The sequence below is a fragment of the Poecilia formosa genome, unplaced genomic scaffold, assembly GCF_000485575.1.
Source record: "Poecilia formosa unplaced genomic scaffold, Poecilia_formosa-5.1.2 Scaffold58, whole genome shotgun sequence".
NCBI lineage: Eukaryota > Metazoa > Chordata > Actinopteri > Cyprinodontiformes > Poeciliidae > Poecilia > Poecilia formosa.
Window position 1 is genome coordinate 753253 of NW_006799997.1, and position 18045 is coordinate 771297.

The 18045-nt window shown below is 40.6% G+C and overlaps 3 protein-coding genes across 4 annotated transcripts in view; 2 read left to right on the top strand and 1 right to left on the bottom strand.

The window, feature by feature from the left end:
* LOC103139204 (collagen alpha-2(V) chain) overlaps positions 1–2553 on the bottom strand; it is a 24097-nt gene extending 21544 nt beyond the window's left edge. The window contains exon 1 of one of the 2 annotated variants that reach the window (XM_016672299.1): positions 2230–2553. In XM_016672299.1, coding sequence (XP_016527785.1) covers positions 2230–2323 — 94 coding nt within the window. In that variant the 5' untranslated portion in view covers positions 2324–2553. The remainder of the gene's footprint in view (positions 1–2229) is intronic. The other variant, XM_007553704.2, reaches the window with a different exon arrangement.
* A 2680-nt stretch (positions 2554–5233) lies between these two features.
* On the top strand, positions 5234–9208 carry pjvk (pejvakin). The gene is made up of 6 exons (XM_007553705.2): positions 5234–5683; positions 6654–6849; positions 7142–7283; positions 7376–7493; positions 8072–8215; positions 8291–9208. Exons 1-6 carry the CDS (start codon positions 5473–5475, stop codon positions 8590–8592), a joined length of 1113 nt encoding a protein of 370 aa, XP_007553767.1. The 5' UTR covers positions 5234–5472; the 3' UTR covers positions 8593–9208.
* Positions 9209–9551: 343 nt separating this feature from the next.
* Positions 9552–17166, top strand: pwp2h (PWP2 small subunit processome component). The gene is made up of 20 exons (XM_007553707.2): positions 9552–9716; positions 10034–10146; positions 10618–10712; positions 11509–11608; positions 11693–11836; positions 11918–12053; positions 12129–12364; positions 12808–12951; positions 13028–13098; positions 13174–13310; positions 13401–13549; positions 13632–13779; positions 13860–14010; positions 15001–15181; positions 15278–15425; positions 15503–15611; positions 16187–16471; positions 16548–16698; positions 16781–16855; positions 16934–17166. The coding sequence occupies exons 1-20, from the start codon at positions 9699–9701 to the stop codon at positions 17085–17087; spliced, it is 2745 nt and encodes a 914-aa protein (XP_007553769.1). The 5' UTR covers positions 9552–9698; the 3' UTR covers positions 17088–17166.
* The last annotated feature ends 879 nt before the right edge of the window (positions 17167–18045 follow it).

Here is an 18045-nt window from a genome sequence, read left to right on the forward strand (position 1 = left end):
TATATATAGTATGAAAAAAAATCTAGATTTTGATAACTTTTTTGATGACATTGCGCAAGAAATTTAGGAACGGCAAGAAAGTTTATTTGTTTGGTGCATTTTTAGCAACAGGGCAATTCAAAGTGCTTTAGATGTTTAGAAGGAAAATAAAAGAGCAAACAAGCAAAACCATTACATTGCAGTGGCAAAGTGAGCAAAAACGAGTTCAAAGGTACCAGCACTGTGGTTCTTCCATAGTCTGTATTCATATGGATGTCGTTGAACACTTTGACAAGGGCAATTTCAGTACTATGGTGTGCACAATGTTGGGGAGTTCTTTTGTGGCCTCCTATATTATTTATACAAGCATTTACTGGAGTTAATTTGGTATACAAGATATTGACGGGGTTTTTTGGTGTGTGTTTTTTTTTTACCTTCATCATGTTTTTATGAAATATTATTAAGTATGTTTTTAAGAGTTACTGACAGAGGAACTTGTAACCCTTTCTATAACTAGCTTAGCCTCGAACCTAAACTCAAAGCACTCAAGCAGAGGAAGCACTATTAGTTTCCTCTGCTAACTCCAATCCATCACACCCTCTTTAAGCATTTAATGTCAGGTTATATAAGAATCATATTAGTTTACAGCTGTACTCTAACAATATAACATGGACACCAAAAAGTTAATGCTAATGTTACCAAAACAGCATTTCTAAACATACCTGGAGTATTGCTTGATTATTTCATTCTTGTTTAAGAAATTCTTTAATTTCTTGGGTGGAGCTAGCGCTGCCTTTGAGACGCAACGCCTCTTGGGAGCTGCAGTTCTTACGCTCCCGCCTCACAGAGCGGCCCTCTCCCCACCCCTACCCCTACCAAACACCTGGTAAAACTGCTGAGCTCATTATAGGAGGTACGTCTCAGTGCAACACTGGTAAAAATGTTGCTAAAGGGTTAATAGAGGAGCCATGTTGTCATGACTTCCTGGAGGCTGAGTTTCAGAAAGAGCTAATATAAATTAGTTAGTGAAATTTAAATGTGTTTTTCATGTTGCGCTTCTTCTATGCTGAGTATGTAAGCAAAGCTAAGAATGTGGTGAGCCCTTAATTGAAAACCAACATGAAAAATGCACCTATTTTATCATTTGAATAATTATTAAATCTATATTTGTTCGGAAGTAGGAAACATTTTTCTAAAAAGCTTGGGGAGAAAAGTGTTAAAAGTATAAACCCCACTTATAAATGCTACCCAAGTCAGTTGCATTTTTATACCAGAGCTGTGAATGCTTACAAAACTGTCATTTTATATATATTGAAAAAAAAATGTTCATGGTATTTGTCCAGTGACATTAAATGCCACTAAAAGCTTAAGCAGTACCACACATGATTCTAACCTACAAAACATCTGGTGCACATGCTCAGAAATGATTTTTTTTTTTTTTTTTACTTTTCCCTCGCAGCATGAACGCTTCATTGGAGGTGAATCTGGATGGAAGCGGGAGAAGCATATTTCATATCCAGCATCTTCTCACATTGGGTGTGTCCTCGTCTGCCTCTGGCCAAGAGTCTGACCAAAATTAGTGGCCTGCATTTGTCCATCCCATCTTGGAAGCCACATCATTATAACTGTGGCCTCTCCAACCCTGTCATCCAGCCTCGACTCTGCACTGAAATAGACTGGCCAGCCCCGCTCCACTCTTTAGAGTTAGCTGGAGCATTAAGAGGGAAATTGCTGCTTTTTTTTATTATTTGGGGTGAAGTATGTTAAATATAAAGTTTTATGAAGTTTGAACAACTATGTAACTTTCAAAAAAACAACAACATTTTTATCACTTCAGAGTCAAATCATAAGAAAAATTCACTTTCGTCTTTGAACAGGTGTTCTTCCACAATACAACAAATATCATTATTAGGCTTTCAACAGTGCTATGAAGTCAAAAAAATCCCCATTTTTAATTAAAAATAAGCCACTCTGTTGGTAACTTATCTGGAGGAATGAATCTTTTTCAGACTAAATTGCATTTCGTAAGAAGTAGAAATAATAAATTTTCAGCAACAAAAAAGCTCATGTTGTTGAAAACAAATTACGCAAAATATCCACAAAGTAATCATGGGTAGAAAAGAAAAACATCTGAGTGAACATAAACATGACATTTTTACATATAAATATTCATAACACAACAAAAGTCCAACAAAAGAAGTTAAATTTTCCATTCCTGAAATATCAGCGGTTTAGGCAGCCGTCACTCACCCGTCTTTGTTTCTTCTTGGCAGGCCACAGCAATCACCTGAGCTAAGGTGAGGGCCAAGCATATGGTAATCCTGGAGCAAAGTGAGGTGCCCATGTCTGCATATCAGACATGCAGCGTCCTCAAAAACAGTTGCTGCAAAGCAGATCAGAAAGTCCAGGGAAGCCCAGCCCCGAGCTACAACATCCAGGCTGGAAAGAAAGAAAGAAAAAACAAAACAAAACAAAAAAAACCGAAATCCAAATGTCCCTGAGCACAACTGGCTCCTGGATGAGCGATTACAGCTCACTGCAACAAGTTCCTGCTTTGCCCCCCCTCTCCTCACCCAGACCTCCTTGCCACTCTCTCTCAACCTTCGACCCTCCCACTCGTCTGCTTTCTCATCATTTCTACTTTTAGTCGAAGGCCACCCTCCTCTTCAGGCTCCGGCGAATGGCATGAAAGGTGGCACTGATTAAAGGCTGCATGAAATCGGCTCTAATTGAGGGGAGGAGGGACGACGGGTGCCTCTGGAAAAGAGAATACCTCTAATCTGCATTCAAGGACCTTTAAAGGATATTGCTGCTTTTATGTGCAGAAGCCACCTTAAGTAGCAATACATCATTCTAATAGAAATGTCCAAAACGGAACCCAAACGCTCGCAGGTGTTTCAGCTATTTTGGCTTCATTGTTTGACTGTAGGTTTTAGTTACTTCCAGTGTCACTGGTTCAAACAGAGACAAACATTTAAAGGACATTACCAGATAACTGGGCTCAGTAATGTGTCAGTTCTGTTCAATCACATCAGGTAGGTCTGTGATTAAAGTCGATATATGGCATTTTCTGCTGGTTTACAGCTAGCTATCCTTTATAGAAGTTATAAACTCATTTTATGTGTGCACTCTAGTTTCTGCTTTGGGAAATACCTCTGGAAAAACCAGATTTTTGGGATATTCTGTTTTACCCTTATCATTCTCCCAGCTTGAGTACATAAGACAGTCCGAGGTATTTCTGGTTACTCTCTTTCGATTGTCATGATAACGTAGACTGGACCTCAAAGACATTGGGAACACCTTCCTGGATTCCTATGGTTTTCTTTCCTATTCAACTACCTTCAACAAGCCCTTCTGTTATTACTTCCTGATTTCCTTCTGGTCTTTCTCCTTCTCTGGAGTAACTTTTGACTTCTCTGTCGATTTTGTTCCACCCTACCCCTTGTTCCTTCCTTCCAGTTTCACTTTTTGTTTTAAAGAACCAAGACAAAGCTAATAAGTTCCTTCTTTCCAGTTTCAAAACACGTCAAGAATACCTGAGTAACGCCCACAATCTCTCTGGGTTCTCCAGTTTCACTGCCTTTCTCACCACTCTGTTTCTGTGTGGTATACCCTGTCATCTTTTGTCATCACACCTGCATTCAGACAAGTTTGAGTTCTCTCACAGTTCCTCTGGATACTCTGGTTTCTGCCTTCCTTCTGGTTTCCACTCATATCTGTCGTACCTGGATAAACTGGTCTAGAACACCTGCAGAAACCCAATACTTACACCAAGTACTATTTTCAGGAACGGTTTTCTGATGAGTTGCAAAAGAGGGGATAGGTTTATTATTACCATGGAAACTTCTAATAGAAACCATAAAACAGAAGGCATCCGGTTCCTTTTTTAGTCCCCATACAAAAGTTGCCGATTGGTGTTTGGTGCCTAAATAGTAGACATTGCCGTTGCAATGTGATTATGAACTTGTAGGGATTCATCTTACTGACCTACATCTGTACACTCCATCTTGAGTGGTTTACAGTGTGTTTGCAGCGTCCATCTGATGTGTTTTCCAGGTCAAAGCTCTGCCAAGTCTGTACATCAACCAGGCTGTCAGTGATGTTCCAGAGAAACGAAGCAAACCCAGGAGACTTCAACATCACGATTCCTTCGGCTAACGATATTGTACTCTTTCTGGGGGGATTGTGAGCTGCAAAAGAGTGGGGAAACTACTTCAAGTGTAACATTTGTCTTAACAGTGGAGATAAAAGTAGCTTGTTTCCTTTACAGAACAAGACAGGAAGTCTTTCATGTGCTCCGAAGACAGGCTGATTTCTCATTACTGAAACAGGGGAGCCATTGAGGGACCGGAAAACAACTTCAGACAAAAGCTCAACCTTTTGCACATCCATGATGTTTAGATCTGCACTAAACACAGAATAGAAAGGTTCAAATAGGTTCAAAAACCTCAACACAACCCGTCTCCCTGATATCCCAGCTATTTCACAGCTTCATCCAATAACCTTACGATCATCGATGTATGTCATCTCCCATTTGCTGAAGTCAAAATCTGTCAAATTCTTCAAGCCTATGCTAAGTTTAGCACAGCAAAGCAATAGACAGTGATGGTTCAAATAGTAAGATGCTTTTATTTCTTAAAATACACTTTTTAATGACTTGCAAGATGTATTTTAACCAAAAGTAGAACATTTTGTATACTTGAAAAGCCATTTCTGGCCTCAGTTCCTGTGGTAGGACAACGTGAACACTTTAAACATACAGTGGGTTATTTCTGGACATGAGACTACATGGCAGCATAACCTCAAAAGCAAAGACTGCCCACTAACTGAGAGTTTCAAACGGTGAACTTCAGCTAAACAACTGTGCCAACTACCCAGAACAAAGAAAAAAACTGGATTTTAAGGAATCTTAAGAAAAGTTTGCATGGAGGAAAAGCGAGAAATTGATGTAAGCGTTTTTCTAGTCTGGATAAGAGTGGAAAAAGAAAGTAAAGTATGGAAATACAATTGTGTCCCTTCATTCTCCTTCATTCCTTGTATGTAATCTTTCTTCCAAAATGTTGTCTCTTATTTAGTTTAGTCAGATTATGTTTATTAGTAATTCCTTCTGCTTATTCCTTCACTAGAATATTTCGAACACTCAAGTTGTGTTTGTGTCTAAGTCTGTAGTTTGAGTCACAGTTGCTGCTGTTTTCTGTTAAACCCTTACTAGAGAAACATCATGCCTAATGGCAGCCTGTCTTAAAAAAAGTTGAAATAAATAAAATAAAACTAATGTGTTTTCTGTGACTGCAGAGCAACAGGGATCCATCAAGGTAATACGTACCTTCTCCCATATTATCTTACACATCACATGCATTAATTATAATTTCACGAGTCTGAAAGAACACACCCGGATTAGCCACCGTAGTCAGAGAGTGTTGTGGATCAGCTGATAGGACGTAGCAGTGCCATCATTTTTGTTTGTGTCTGAATGCTTTTGGGATATCTAAAATGTTTGCTGCGGCCACTAAAAACTTTGTGAAGCAGGTTGGGGACACGGGGAGACTGATCCCCGTTCCGAGCCTAAGCGAGGCCGACCACTACCAGCCCCTCAGCCTGGTCACCAGGAAGAGGAAGAGGTATTTCTGGAAGAAGAACAAGTACGCCTCGACACCGTTCTCACTGAAAGACATCCTTGTTGGGGAAAAAGAGATCACAGCAGGTGAGGTGCACCATTTTAAGGGTTGCCACGTGTTTAAAACACACATAATTAATATTGGTCAAATTTCTGTTTTAAATTTCCTTTAAGATAGAAAAAAATCTAATCTTAATCAACCCTGAAACTATTAAAGTAAATATTTTCCAAATGTACATTAGTTTGTGCCTTCTCTTTATTGGGACTTTCAACTTAACTTTTATATTGTGATTTCTAAAACATATGAACACATTTGTTACCTTGTCATAATAAAGGCATGTTTTCAATGAAAATTGAAGGAAAAAAAACAACTTTTTTTCTGCAAAGGATGACCTAAAGGCCAGTTTAATAGTCATTAGAGTGCATTTAACAGAGACCTTAAAGGGGCAGTATTGTGTAAAATTTTATATTTTGAGCTTTATGTCATGTTATAATGTTATTCCCTCATCAAAAACATACCTGGAGTGTTGCCTTGATTATGTCATGCTGAGAAATCCTTTAATTTTCCATGGCAACCATTCAAGCTGTGCAAAACACCTGATTGGCTCCTTCAGACTAGCCAGCAGCAATTAACAACTGTGGTGGAACTTTGCGTCTGTTGAGCTCATTGTATGAGTCACTCAGAGCAATACTGCTAAAAAAAACATTATTAAAGGGTTAATAAGGCCTGAAGGGGAAGTTTGAGAAAGAGTCAGAGTTTTTAAAGAGACAGGGTCCAATTTCATGGAGTTAAATATGAAAGTCAAATTTCTTTTAAGTCATATTTTATATGCACAGGATTTCTTTTTTTACAACTGAAGGCAACTTAGGTATTGTGCTGTAAAATGGGACCATGTGGATGGAGAGAAAGCCTACAGCCACATTTGTCAAATTTGGTTTATATGTTGGTTTTATTTATTCAGTCTGCTTTAATACACAAGATTGTTTAGACATAACTCTATAACTATAAATTTGCAATTTGATATAATTGCAGTATGTTGTTTTTTGTTGTTTTCAGGAGTATCGTCTTATCAGCTCTTAAACTACGAGGACAAATCTGATGTAGCTCTCAGTGGTCGCCTAGGTAACCACATAATTAACGACGTGGGGTTCAATGTCAGCGGGTCAGACTCGGTGGCCGTCAAAGCCTCTTTCGGCATCGTGACCAAACACGAGCTGGAGGTCCCCACTTTACTCCGAGAACTCAACTCTAGGTACCTTTAAAAAGAAAAAAATCTCTTTTTTCTTTATCATTGCTTCTTTATCTGTTTAAAAGAGATTTCCTTTTCTGAATATGACATTTTGGTTTGATATTCTTTTCCCTGATATTCATAGAAACTTCATGTCTGACCTTGTACCTCCTTTTGGTGACTGGAATTTGAGAAGAGGGTTTCCCTGTAAACATGAATTAATTATGCTATTTTACACTGGCTCTCACAAAGGGGTTACATTTAGGAGCAGAATACTTGAGAGAAAAATAGGTCTCATGTGTTCCTTTCTTTCCAGGAAGGTTGACCTGGATCACTGCCTGGTTCGTCAGTCAAGGGAGAGTGGACGGACTGTCCTATGTGTGGTCGTAGAGAGCATCCGGACAACACGTCAGTGCTCTCTAACTGTCCACGCTGGCATGAGAGGGACAACCATGAGGGTAATCAGTTTTAATATATGAAATTTCATTTAAACACTATATTTCAATATATTTTTTAAGCAGAGAAAACTCGGTGTTCTATAATTCTGCAGTTTCAGATTGACGACGGCAGAAACCCCAAAGGTCGAGATAAAGCCATCGTCATTCCGGCTCACACCACCATCGCCTTCAGTATCTGTGAGCTGTTCGTCCGTCTGGACGGTCGGCTTGGTAGGAATACACCTTGTGTCATGTCTCCTCTGGGATCAAAAAAATTCACCACAGTAAACTTTACCATTAAAATTTAGCCCATTTTGCTACTGCATATGTAAAAGCTGCTTGAATAAGAATTTTGTAAATTCTTTTGAAGGCTGTTAAGTGGCACAACACATATAAAATCCACTGATTTTACCAAATCTGCTGCATCAAACAGGAATTTGATGCAGCAGATTTGGCACCACGAGGCACCATCCAATAGGGTGGTGCCTCATGGTGCCAAATCTGCTGCATCAAACAGATGTTGGTGTTTGATGTTGCCTCATCAAACACCAACAGATGTTGGTGTTTGATGAGGCACCACCCTATTGGATAATTCTATATTGGGACAATTTTAATTGAATATTCTACCCTTATACGGCTCATGCGCAAGCTTGAATATTGTGTGATATCCATAAGAAACAGTTTGTGTATGTAGTAAATTAACTCCAATCCGGAAATGAGAGTTTGTTTCTGATTCACATTAGTGCACGTTTTGAAAACTGTAGTGACAGTTAAATTAAAAAGCTAATTATTATCACCTTCCTTTCCAGATATTTGTGTTGCTCCAGAGTCTCAGGGAGGCTTTGAAAAGGAACAAATCAGGGAGCAGTTGGGCGGCTTCATTGGGCATTTTTCAATGGGACGCCTACGCCGCTTCCTGTCTGGGATTATCTATGGAAACCCCTTCCGAGCAGGTACGATTACATGCTTTATCCACATGAATTTTTCCAACACTTTCAATTTTTTTCTCACTACCAACTCCTGTTCAGACGACAGGACATTTGAAGAGCTCACCCAGTCCGACACCTACATGGATGACATGGTGACTGACTACTACGAGAAAGCTGCCAGCATGACGGATGTGTCTACGGCCTACCTGAGGGAAAGCTCTCACACACGGGTCAATCTTTTGAAACACAACATCCCAAAGGGACCCTGTGCACTGTGCGGTATGGGAAGTCAACGGCGGGAAACAGTCTACGGGTGTCTGGAATGCTCCACTGGGGGCCAAAAGTATGTCCGACTGCATGTGGTGCCCTGTTTCGATCTTTGGCACAAAACCCTAAGGTGAAAAGGAAAAACTATTGAACTGAGACCAACATCTTTGACACATCTTGCCGTTGCCTCAGAAGAAACCAACTATCCCTTTGTGACTTGGCTGATGTATCATTTTCAGTTTATCTTTGGCAATATCCCATTTCCACACGTGTGCTGCCCGTGTATTGTGGCTGCCATCAGATTAAATATTCAGCAAGGTGTGGTGTAAAGGCTAGCAAGGAAACAATGAGAGACTGGTTGGGTTCAGTTCCAACTGTGTCGTTGATTTTAGGTTTTTGTTCTCTGTCTCACCAAGCTTTAACTTTATTTCCATAAGCATGTCCTTTTGAAATAATTGCAATGAATCTCTGATATGCTCAAGTATACTTTAAATTTAAGGTTTGGATATTGCTTCTGATATAACCCATATCAAAGTGTAAATCTGTTTCTTCTTCAAAAACACTGTTTAGCTGCTGTAAATTTTATGAATTTGTGAAGTTTACACACTCACCTGTTGTGATGCTATAAGAGCACATTGTGGTGCTTGTTGGGAGCCTTGTGCTTCCTGTTGCTATGTTTGGTTTTTGTCCTGTTGGAAGGTAAAGGTTTGCCTTGGTTTCAAGTCTTTGCAGCTTCTAAAATCTTCCCATCAACTCTGACCAGCTTTACTGTCCCACCTGAAGAAGAGCATCCCCAATGTGGCTGCCATTGTATTTCTAATGATTCTCTTTCATTAAATATTTGTTTTTGTATTTAGATGAAATTACACACTGGTTGACTGTTTTGACAATTCAGCTGACTTCTGAAGGGGGTTACTCTTATTTAGTCTGTATCAGAGCAAACGGATGTGAATACAAAAGCATGCCACCGCTTTTACATTTTTTAAAATATAAAAATACATTAAAACCATGTGTAATTTTATTTTTAGTGTATTTGTTGCTGTGCCTCTCTGTCACCAGTGGAGGGCACTGTTGGATTTTTAACTCCGTCCAAACCGGATGTGTCGTGTGTCAACAAAGAGGACCCACGTGTAGAGGAAGGAGAAGCATGTGTCGTGATATTTTAATAATAAAACTAAAGGGGGTGAACAATACATTTAAGTGAAGATAAATGCATGAGAGCTGAGGATTTTTCATCAACATGAAGTTCGCTTACAGGGTAAGTACGTCTCGCTGGTCTGTGACGTAGTTTTAGATCTTTTGGGAACGTGGCAACAAAACCGCGTTAAAAAAGTCACATTTAAGACTATTTGTTCAAAAGCTGTGCGTTTAATGTATCTTGGTTAGACAATATTATTATTATTTTTTTTTTACATTGTTTGATCAATTTTATAAATAAAAACAAACTAAAGCCTGTCTTGTTTTGGGAAAAAACTATATGTAGATACGTTGACAGGTTATGTTTTTTCTGCTGAAGTTGTACGAGACTGCTCGTCTCTGCACACTCACATGCCCTCTCACATCTCCTCTCTGTAGTTTTCCAACTTGCTTGGAGCAGTCTATCGTCAGGGGAATTTAAATTTCTCCAAAGACGGAAACGCTGTGATCAGTCCAGTTGGAAACAGAGTCTCAGTCTTCGATCTGAAAAAGTAAGTCTTGGAGGAATAATCAAACAGGGATGGGTGCAACAATCCACATTTCATACAATATGTAGGCATATTTTGTCGTCTCCATATTTAACATCTGACTTCTGTGTGTTTTAACATCCATTGTGAACGTTCATATTTATACTGGGTAAAAAACAATGGAATGCATCGATGTGAAAACACACACAGCAGCAGCCTGGAAATAAATATTGATTCATTGTTTTGCTTGTCGGACTGATGCCTGTTCCGATGTTCCGATATATTGTGTATTCCTTGAAAATTTTACTGCACTGACTGAAAATTTGACATTTGAATTGGGAAAACTGGAACTTTGGCTTTAAAGCTATTAAGGAAGCTATGATTATTAGCCCACAATTTTGACAATATATGCTATTCATTAGATGTGTTTTCTTTAATATTTCTGTCTGATATTAATATGTATGTTTTTTTATTTGTTTGTTTTTTGTTTATCAGTAATACATCCGAGACGTTACCGATTTCAACAACCAAAAATATAACATGTGTGGGTGTGTCTCCTGATGGCAGTTTGGCCATAGTGGTCGATGAAGGTAAAAGCTTTCGTTTGTCTCGATATGTTTGATCGTTTTAGTAACAAAAGTACTTTTAACAAACAGATGCAACCAGTGGAAACATACCTGGTTTTTGAGTTGATGACAAGTAATTTTTAAATGTTTTCACTTTGTGATATGTATTCAGTTGCAATTGAAAAAAAAAACAATCAAAAAGTAGCAATGTAAGAAAATGTGGTCAGAATGTACTCCAGCTAGAGAGATAGCTCGGGATGACCTGAGCCAGTCTATCTATAGTGGGATTATCAGTTGAAGTCACGCTGCATCAACACCTATTGTACTGCAGATGTCATCAGCAGAAAGAAAGCAAGAATTCGTAATTAATGATTTTGTAGTTATTATTAAACTATTATTAAACGATCAATTAAATTTTTTTAATAAAAAATTTACAGTTTTAGCTAAACCGTATTCTGGCGCCCTTGCTCACCAAGCACCCCATCTCTCTGGGGCATCTTTTTTCGTCATTTATCTAATCACCTACATGTAAGAACTTTGGGTCATTGGGATGTGTCTCATTCACAAATATTTGGTAGCATAACTTCTCTCATCACGCTGCGATGAGAGAAGTTATGCTAGCTGACAACATGCTAGCTAATGTTAAAACAGAAGATCGTCCCATTCTACTTTTATAGCCTTTAGAACTTCAACTCCTTTGCATCTTTTTATCTAAAAGTTGAAAAGTTGGGGGGAAAAAGATGGGCTGTACATGTTGCATTTTAGCAACAATGGGTTCACTTTGTAGATCTGCTGTAAGTTTTTGTTTGACGTCAAACAGATGGTGCTGCACTGCTGGTCAGTCTCATCACACGAGCTGTCCTTCATCACTTCCACTTCCACAAGCCTGTCAGCAGCATCCGCTTCTCACCCGATGGCAGGTCAGGATCTTTTCACATCTAATCAGACAATCACTTTGTTAATCTTCGCAGTATTTTGAGAGTTAATCTGCTCTGGTTTCTCAGGAAGTTTGTCGTGACAAAGGAGAACGTGGCACTGCTGTACCACGCCCCTGGGAAGCAGCGAGAGTTTAACGCCTTTGTCTTAGACAAGAGCTACTACGGCCCATATGACGAAACCACGTGCATCGACTGGACCGACGACTCCAAGTGAGTGTGAGAGTTTGGGAGCGAGAGAAAGATGTGCATAACTTTGTGAACAGAAGTAATGGTCGGGACGTTTTCCTTCAGATGCTTCGTGGTGGGAAGCAAAGACATGTCCACGTGGGTGTTTGGAGCGGAGCGCTGGGCCAACCTCATCTACTACTCCCTGGGTGGACACAAGGACATCATCGTGGGCTGCTTTTTCGAAAAGGACAGCTTGGATGTACGTTTACTTCCTTTCTTTAAGTTTGCCAACACACATTTCTAGTAACACGTCCGTGATTTATGTTTTGCTCAGCTTTACACGGTGAGCCAGGATGGGGCGCTGTGCGTCTGGAAGAGCGACACTAAGCTGGATGGCCTCGTTCTGAAAAAGAGCTCCAGCAAACCCGGGCCCTGGAGACGAGAGGGGGACGAGGAGGAAGAGGACGAGGAGAGGGTGGAGGGAGAGGAAGCGGAAGTGATTCGGGGGAAAACTGAACCTCCAAAAGACAAGAAGGAGGTCAAAAACGTTCGATACAAACACAGAAGCAAGTAAGTCCTGTTTTCTGTCAAATAGATATTTGGTTTCTGTTGTTAAAGACAGACCATGTTACAGCATTACAATGTAGAGATGCACCAATCCGATATTAATATCTGTATTGATACCAATATAAAAAAATAAAAAAAAAAATTTATTATTTATGTTACATTATATTTAGAATTCCTAATTACACTTTCCAAATATTTTGAAAGAGGCTTTGTTGCTGTTATAATATATGCTACCGGATCAGTATCGGACGATGCTAAACCTCAGATATCGGTATCGGTATCGGACGTGAAAAATGTGTATCGGTTCAGCCCGACCATTACGTTTTACATCTCTGAACCGTGTATACTAAAACAAAAGGTATATCTTAATAGATCTGATGTTACATGTTTTCAACTCATTTATTTTTTTCTTCAGAAACTGGAAACTTTTCTTTTTGCATTTTCAGACACTTCTTCAACAAGGAGGGAGAGTTCAACAACCTGACCGCCGCTGCCTACCATAAACCCTCTCACATCCTGGTGACTGGGTTTGCATCTGGGATATTTCACCTGCACGAACTCCCGGAGTTTAACCTGATTCACTCACTAAGGTGGTTGCTATGGTTATACGGCGCCTTAATAGGAAACACTTTGAGTCTTTCTTGCTAATTTCTGTCCCTCTTGCAGCATTTCAGACCAAAGAATCGCCTCAGTGGCTGTGAACAGTTCTGGAGACTGGATTGCTTTTGGATGTTCTCGTAGGTTAAACTTCCTGTCTCTATGTAGGTAGTTTTTTATGGCTGCGAATGTGTAAAACGTAACCATGGTTTCAGGGATGGGTCAACTGCTGGTGTGGGAGTGGCAGAGCGAGTCCTACGTCTTCAAGCAGCAGGGTCACTTCAACAACATGGCCTCGCTGGCTTACTCTCCAGATGGGCAGTACATTGTGACAGGAGGGGATGATGGGAAAGTGAGTCCAGAGGAAGTCTAGAGTGCAAATTTGTGTACCAAAGATCTCAGTCAAATTTGCTAATTGGACGTTGATGGGTTACTTCTTCAGGTTAAAGTGTGGAACACCAACAGCGGGCTCTGCTTCGTCACCTTCACGGAGCACACCAGCAGCATCACCAACGTCACCTTCACCTCCAGCGGCTTCGTCATCGTCAGCGCTTCTCTGGACGGCACCGTCCGGGCATACGACCTGCACAGGTGAGCTCCTCGCTCCAGGGCTCCGCTTTGGGAATGCAAACGAGAAAAAGATTCGAGGACAGGCGGGCTTTGTGTTTTACAGGTACCGAAACTTTAGGACGTTTACGTCTCCTCGGCCCGCGCAGTTCTCCTCGCTGGCCGTAGATGTCAGCGGAGAGCTGGTGAGCGCAGGAGCTCAGGATTCCTTCGAGATCTTTCTCTGGTCCATGCAGACGGGCAGACTGCTGGAGGTAGGAACACGTCTGTGCAGCTTCGCTTGTAGTGTTTCCAGACTAGTTGAAGGTGAGATTCCCTGTCTTTGGATGACCAGGTCCTCGGAGGACATGAGGGTCCAGTTAGCTCCCTGTGTTTTAGTCCTGTTCAGTCCATCCTGGCCAGCGCTTCCTGGGACCGAACCGTCCGCCTGTGGGACATGTTGGACAGCTGGCAGGTCAAAGAAACGCTCCCCCTCACATCAGACGGTACGTCCACAGAAAATGGAGAAATCTGGGGAGGGCACCAGATTGAAAACAACGAAAAAACTTATTGGAGATTAATTAATAAAAACAAAAAAGAATGATAGAATGATGATAAGCTTATTATAGAAGTAGGAAGTAGAATTTTTTAAATAAAACATACAGAATTACCAAATGCTGAGGGAAAAATTACGCATTTATTTATTACTTAATTTATTCTTTAATGTGATAATTACTTATCACATTAATTATCACATTATTTAATGTGATAATTACTTATCACATTAAAGACAAAATGTGTTATTCCTCAGTTGTGAAGACAAAAATGGAAAACATAATGGAAATACTCCCAACAGATTTAAGGGGTTTATTTTATAATTGATCACATTTTTACGTTAAGTTTTGGAATTGCAGAACATCGACAAAAAATTAGAAAATCACGCAGTGTCAAGGAATTTGTGGAATAAGTCTGTTTAGTTAAAAAAATATAATATCCTGTTTTGAAAATGTTTTTGCAGTTTGAAAAAGAAAATCATGTAATCACCTCCTGTTTAGGAAAAATTGTAGAAATATGTAGCATTAAGGAAACCAAAAGAATCATTTTATTTGGTCAAATTACACACAGAATTTATGTTTGTGTAGAAGAAAATCTTGAGGCAAGAACGTTTGAATAAGTTTTAGATGGAATCTTCAGCTATTCAAAAACTGAATAGCTGAAGAAAAAAGATGCAACTTTCAAGCTAAATAATTTTGCGATCATCCAAAGTTGAGGGGAAAAAAATGATGGACTCAGGCTGTGATGAGTGGAAAATAGGATCAGGGGATTCTAAAGCAGATTGTAACCAGATAAATAGGGGTAAAAATGATGCAGTCAGTAGGTTTTTTTTCCCTCTAAATTGTTTTTACGTTTCCGTCTTAAACCACATGCCGATGTGAATTGTTGATTTTCCTTCGGTGATGTAACCTCACTGTGTTTTTGTGGCCTTTTCTCGTCAGGTCTGTGTGTGACGTATCGCCCTGACGGTCAGGAATTGGCTGTGGCCACTCTGAATGGAGAAATCTCTTTCTGGAGCCCCCAAACCGCCACGCAGACCGGATCCATAACCGGGCGCCACGATCTGGAGACGGGCCGCAAGGAGACGGATAAAATCACAGCCAAGCAGTCTGCCAAAGGAAAGTGAGTTAAAACATAAAACTAGCTGCATGTCTGTTTACGTTGGGTTCATTTGGGTTTTTTATTTATTTATTTTTACTCTGGTTGCTTGTGGTTCAGGTCTTTCACGGCGCTGTGTTACTCTGCCGACGGGGAATCTATTCTGGCAGGAGGCCACTCAAAGTTTGTCTGCATCTACAACATCAAGGAGCAGATGCTCTTGAAGAAGTTTGAGATATCCTGTAACCTGTCCTTTGATGCCATGGAGGTAAAACAAAGCATTCATTCACAGCTGCACAAAGTGGAGGCCTTATGCGTGATGGTGACTGTTCGCTTCACCTCCAGGAGTTCCTGGACAGACGGAAGATGACGGAGTTCGGTAGCCTGGCTCTGGTGGACGAAGGGGCCGGAGACGGAGAGGTAGTCGACATTAGCCTGCCTGGAGTCAGGAGAGGTACTAGTCCAGGCCAAACATTCGGGATTTTTGTATTTGTACACCCAGATGTTGTCTAGACTGTCTACTGAAAATGAATCTTCTCCAACCATTATGCTTTTCATACATCCGTCCATCCTCCCTCCCTGAAAACCTGAGCTATGTAACTAAACTCTCTGAAAACCTGAGGTCTGGAACAAACTACTTGAAAACCTCAGTTTTTTTTGTTTTTTTTTTTGACAAATTTCCTGAAAACAGGAGTTTTTGAACAACTTCCTCCCTGAAAATCTGAATTCTGCATCAAACTCTGTGAAAATCTGAGGTTTGGAACAAACTCCCTGAAAACATGAGCTCTCAAACAAACTATTTGAAAACATGAGTTTTTTTTTTTTTTGACAAATTTCCTGAAAACCTGAGTCTTTGAACAAACTGCCTGCTCCTATACGTCAGGACTGAAAACATTTCTGCCGCTGCAACATGAGGGTTTATCAGTTCATTTTGTCACACCTATGTGTTTTTAAATTATCCATTTTCTGTTTACGTTTACCCTGATTCTAACTTTTGAATGAGTGGATGAATTTTGCGTTCTCTGAAAGGCGACATGAGTTCCCGTCACTTCAAGCCGGAGATTCGAGTCAGCTCTCTGCGGTTTTCCCCAACCGGGCGCAGCTGGGCGGCCACCACCACCGAGGGCCTCCTGGTCTACTCCCTGGACGGATCCCTGGTGTTCGACCCGTACGACCTTGACCTGGACGTGACACCGGCCAGCATTCGCAAGCAGGTCCGACTCCAGGACTGGGTGTCGGCCATCGTCTTGGCATTTAGGCTCAACGAAAACGCACTCAAGCAGGAAGTGCTGGAGGCGGTGCCGCACGAGCAGAGTAGGTTTGAAGCTGATGTTTGTCGGGTTCGCAGGCTGGAGATGTTTTGGAACTGGATTGTGCGTTTGTGTTTCAGTCCCGGTGGTGTGTGGCTCTCTACCCGACGTTTACGTGGAGAAGCTGCTGGGCTTTGTGGCTTCCTGCTTGGAGAAGTCGAGCCACCTGCAGTTCTACATGACCTGGGCCCAGAACCTGCTCATGCTGCACGGCCAGAAACTTAAGAACAGGTAACAAACTGATTCCCTGACTCAGTCCACTCATTCTCACACTTTCCACCGGTGATAATGCTGGGATTTCAACGGTTTCCAGGTCTGCATCCATTCTCCCAACACTGCAGTCGCTGCAGAAGAGCATCCAGAGACACTTTGACAGTCTGTCCAAGCTGTAAGTCTCAGGGTTTTTCTTGTGTTTCTGTTCCTACTGAAACCAAATCAAATTGTTCGATGTATTTTCTCCTCACAGGTGTGACTTCAACATGTTCAACATCCGCTACGCTGTGGCGCTCTCAAAGCAGAAGGGCTTAAAGAGGCCTATGAAGGAGGAAGAGGAGCCTGATGAAGAGACGTCTGAGGAGATGAGCGAGGCTTCTTTAGAGGAGTCAGACATGATGCTGTAGTAATATTGACATTTCATGGTAAAAGATGATTTTTCTATAAAAAACATAATGATAAAATAAAATAAATTGTCTGATTGTCTCTGTGGCTTTTGATCTTTTTTATCCAGTTGGATTTTTTTTTAACCCAAGTCCTGATATTTATTCACAAAATGTATTTACTACTATGAAGGAGAATTATTGCCAAGCTAAGAAAATAAAAATAATAAAATTACGGGAATAAAGCAACAAGGGCTGCACAGCGGCACAGTTGGTAGAGCTGTTGCATTGCAGCAAGAAGGTTCTGGGTTCAATTCCCAGCCCTGGTCTTTCTGCATGGAGTTTGCATGTTCTGTGCATGCATGGGTTTTCTCTGGGTACTCCAGTTTCCTCCCACAGTCCAAAAACATGACTGTCAGGTTAATTGGCCTCTCCAAATTGCCCCTAGGTGTGAGTGTGTGTGCATGGTTGTGTGTCTCTGTGTTGCCCTGCAACAGACTGGCAACCTGTCCAGGGTGACCCTGCCCCTCACCCAGAACACTGGCTGGAGAGAGGCACCAGCACCCCACCAAGGGACAAGGGTGTAAAGAAGATGGATGAAGTAACCAAAAATTATGTTAATGAAGTTGTTTGAAAATAAAGTGAAAATGATGGAAGGATTAAGTTGTAGTATTAAGAAACTAGACATTTATTCTCATATTATTACGTTATTCTTGTAATATTACAATTTTATTTTTGTAATAGACTTTTTTCTTCTAATCTTATGTCTTTATTCTCATATTATTACAAGTATATTCTCTTAATATGGCTTTACTCCTATTATATATTGTTTTTTAATAAGTGTGGCCTTAATACTCCGTCGTATACAACAGACTCCAAACTGACTATTTTTTAACTTCTTAAAAAATATACGAGTAGGTGAAAAATTAAGCAAACCACGGATTAGTATTTCCCACTCCTTACCGGCTGGTGGCACTGCCGC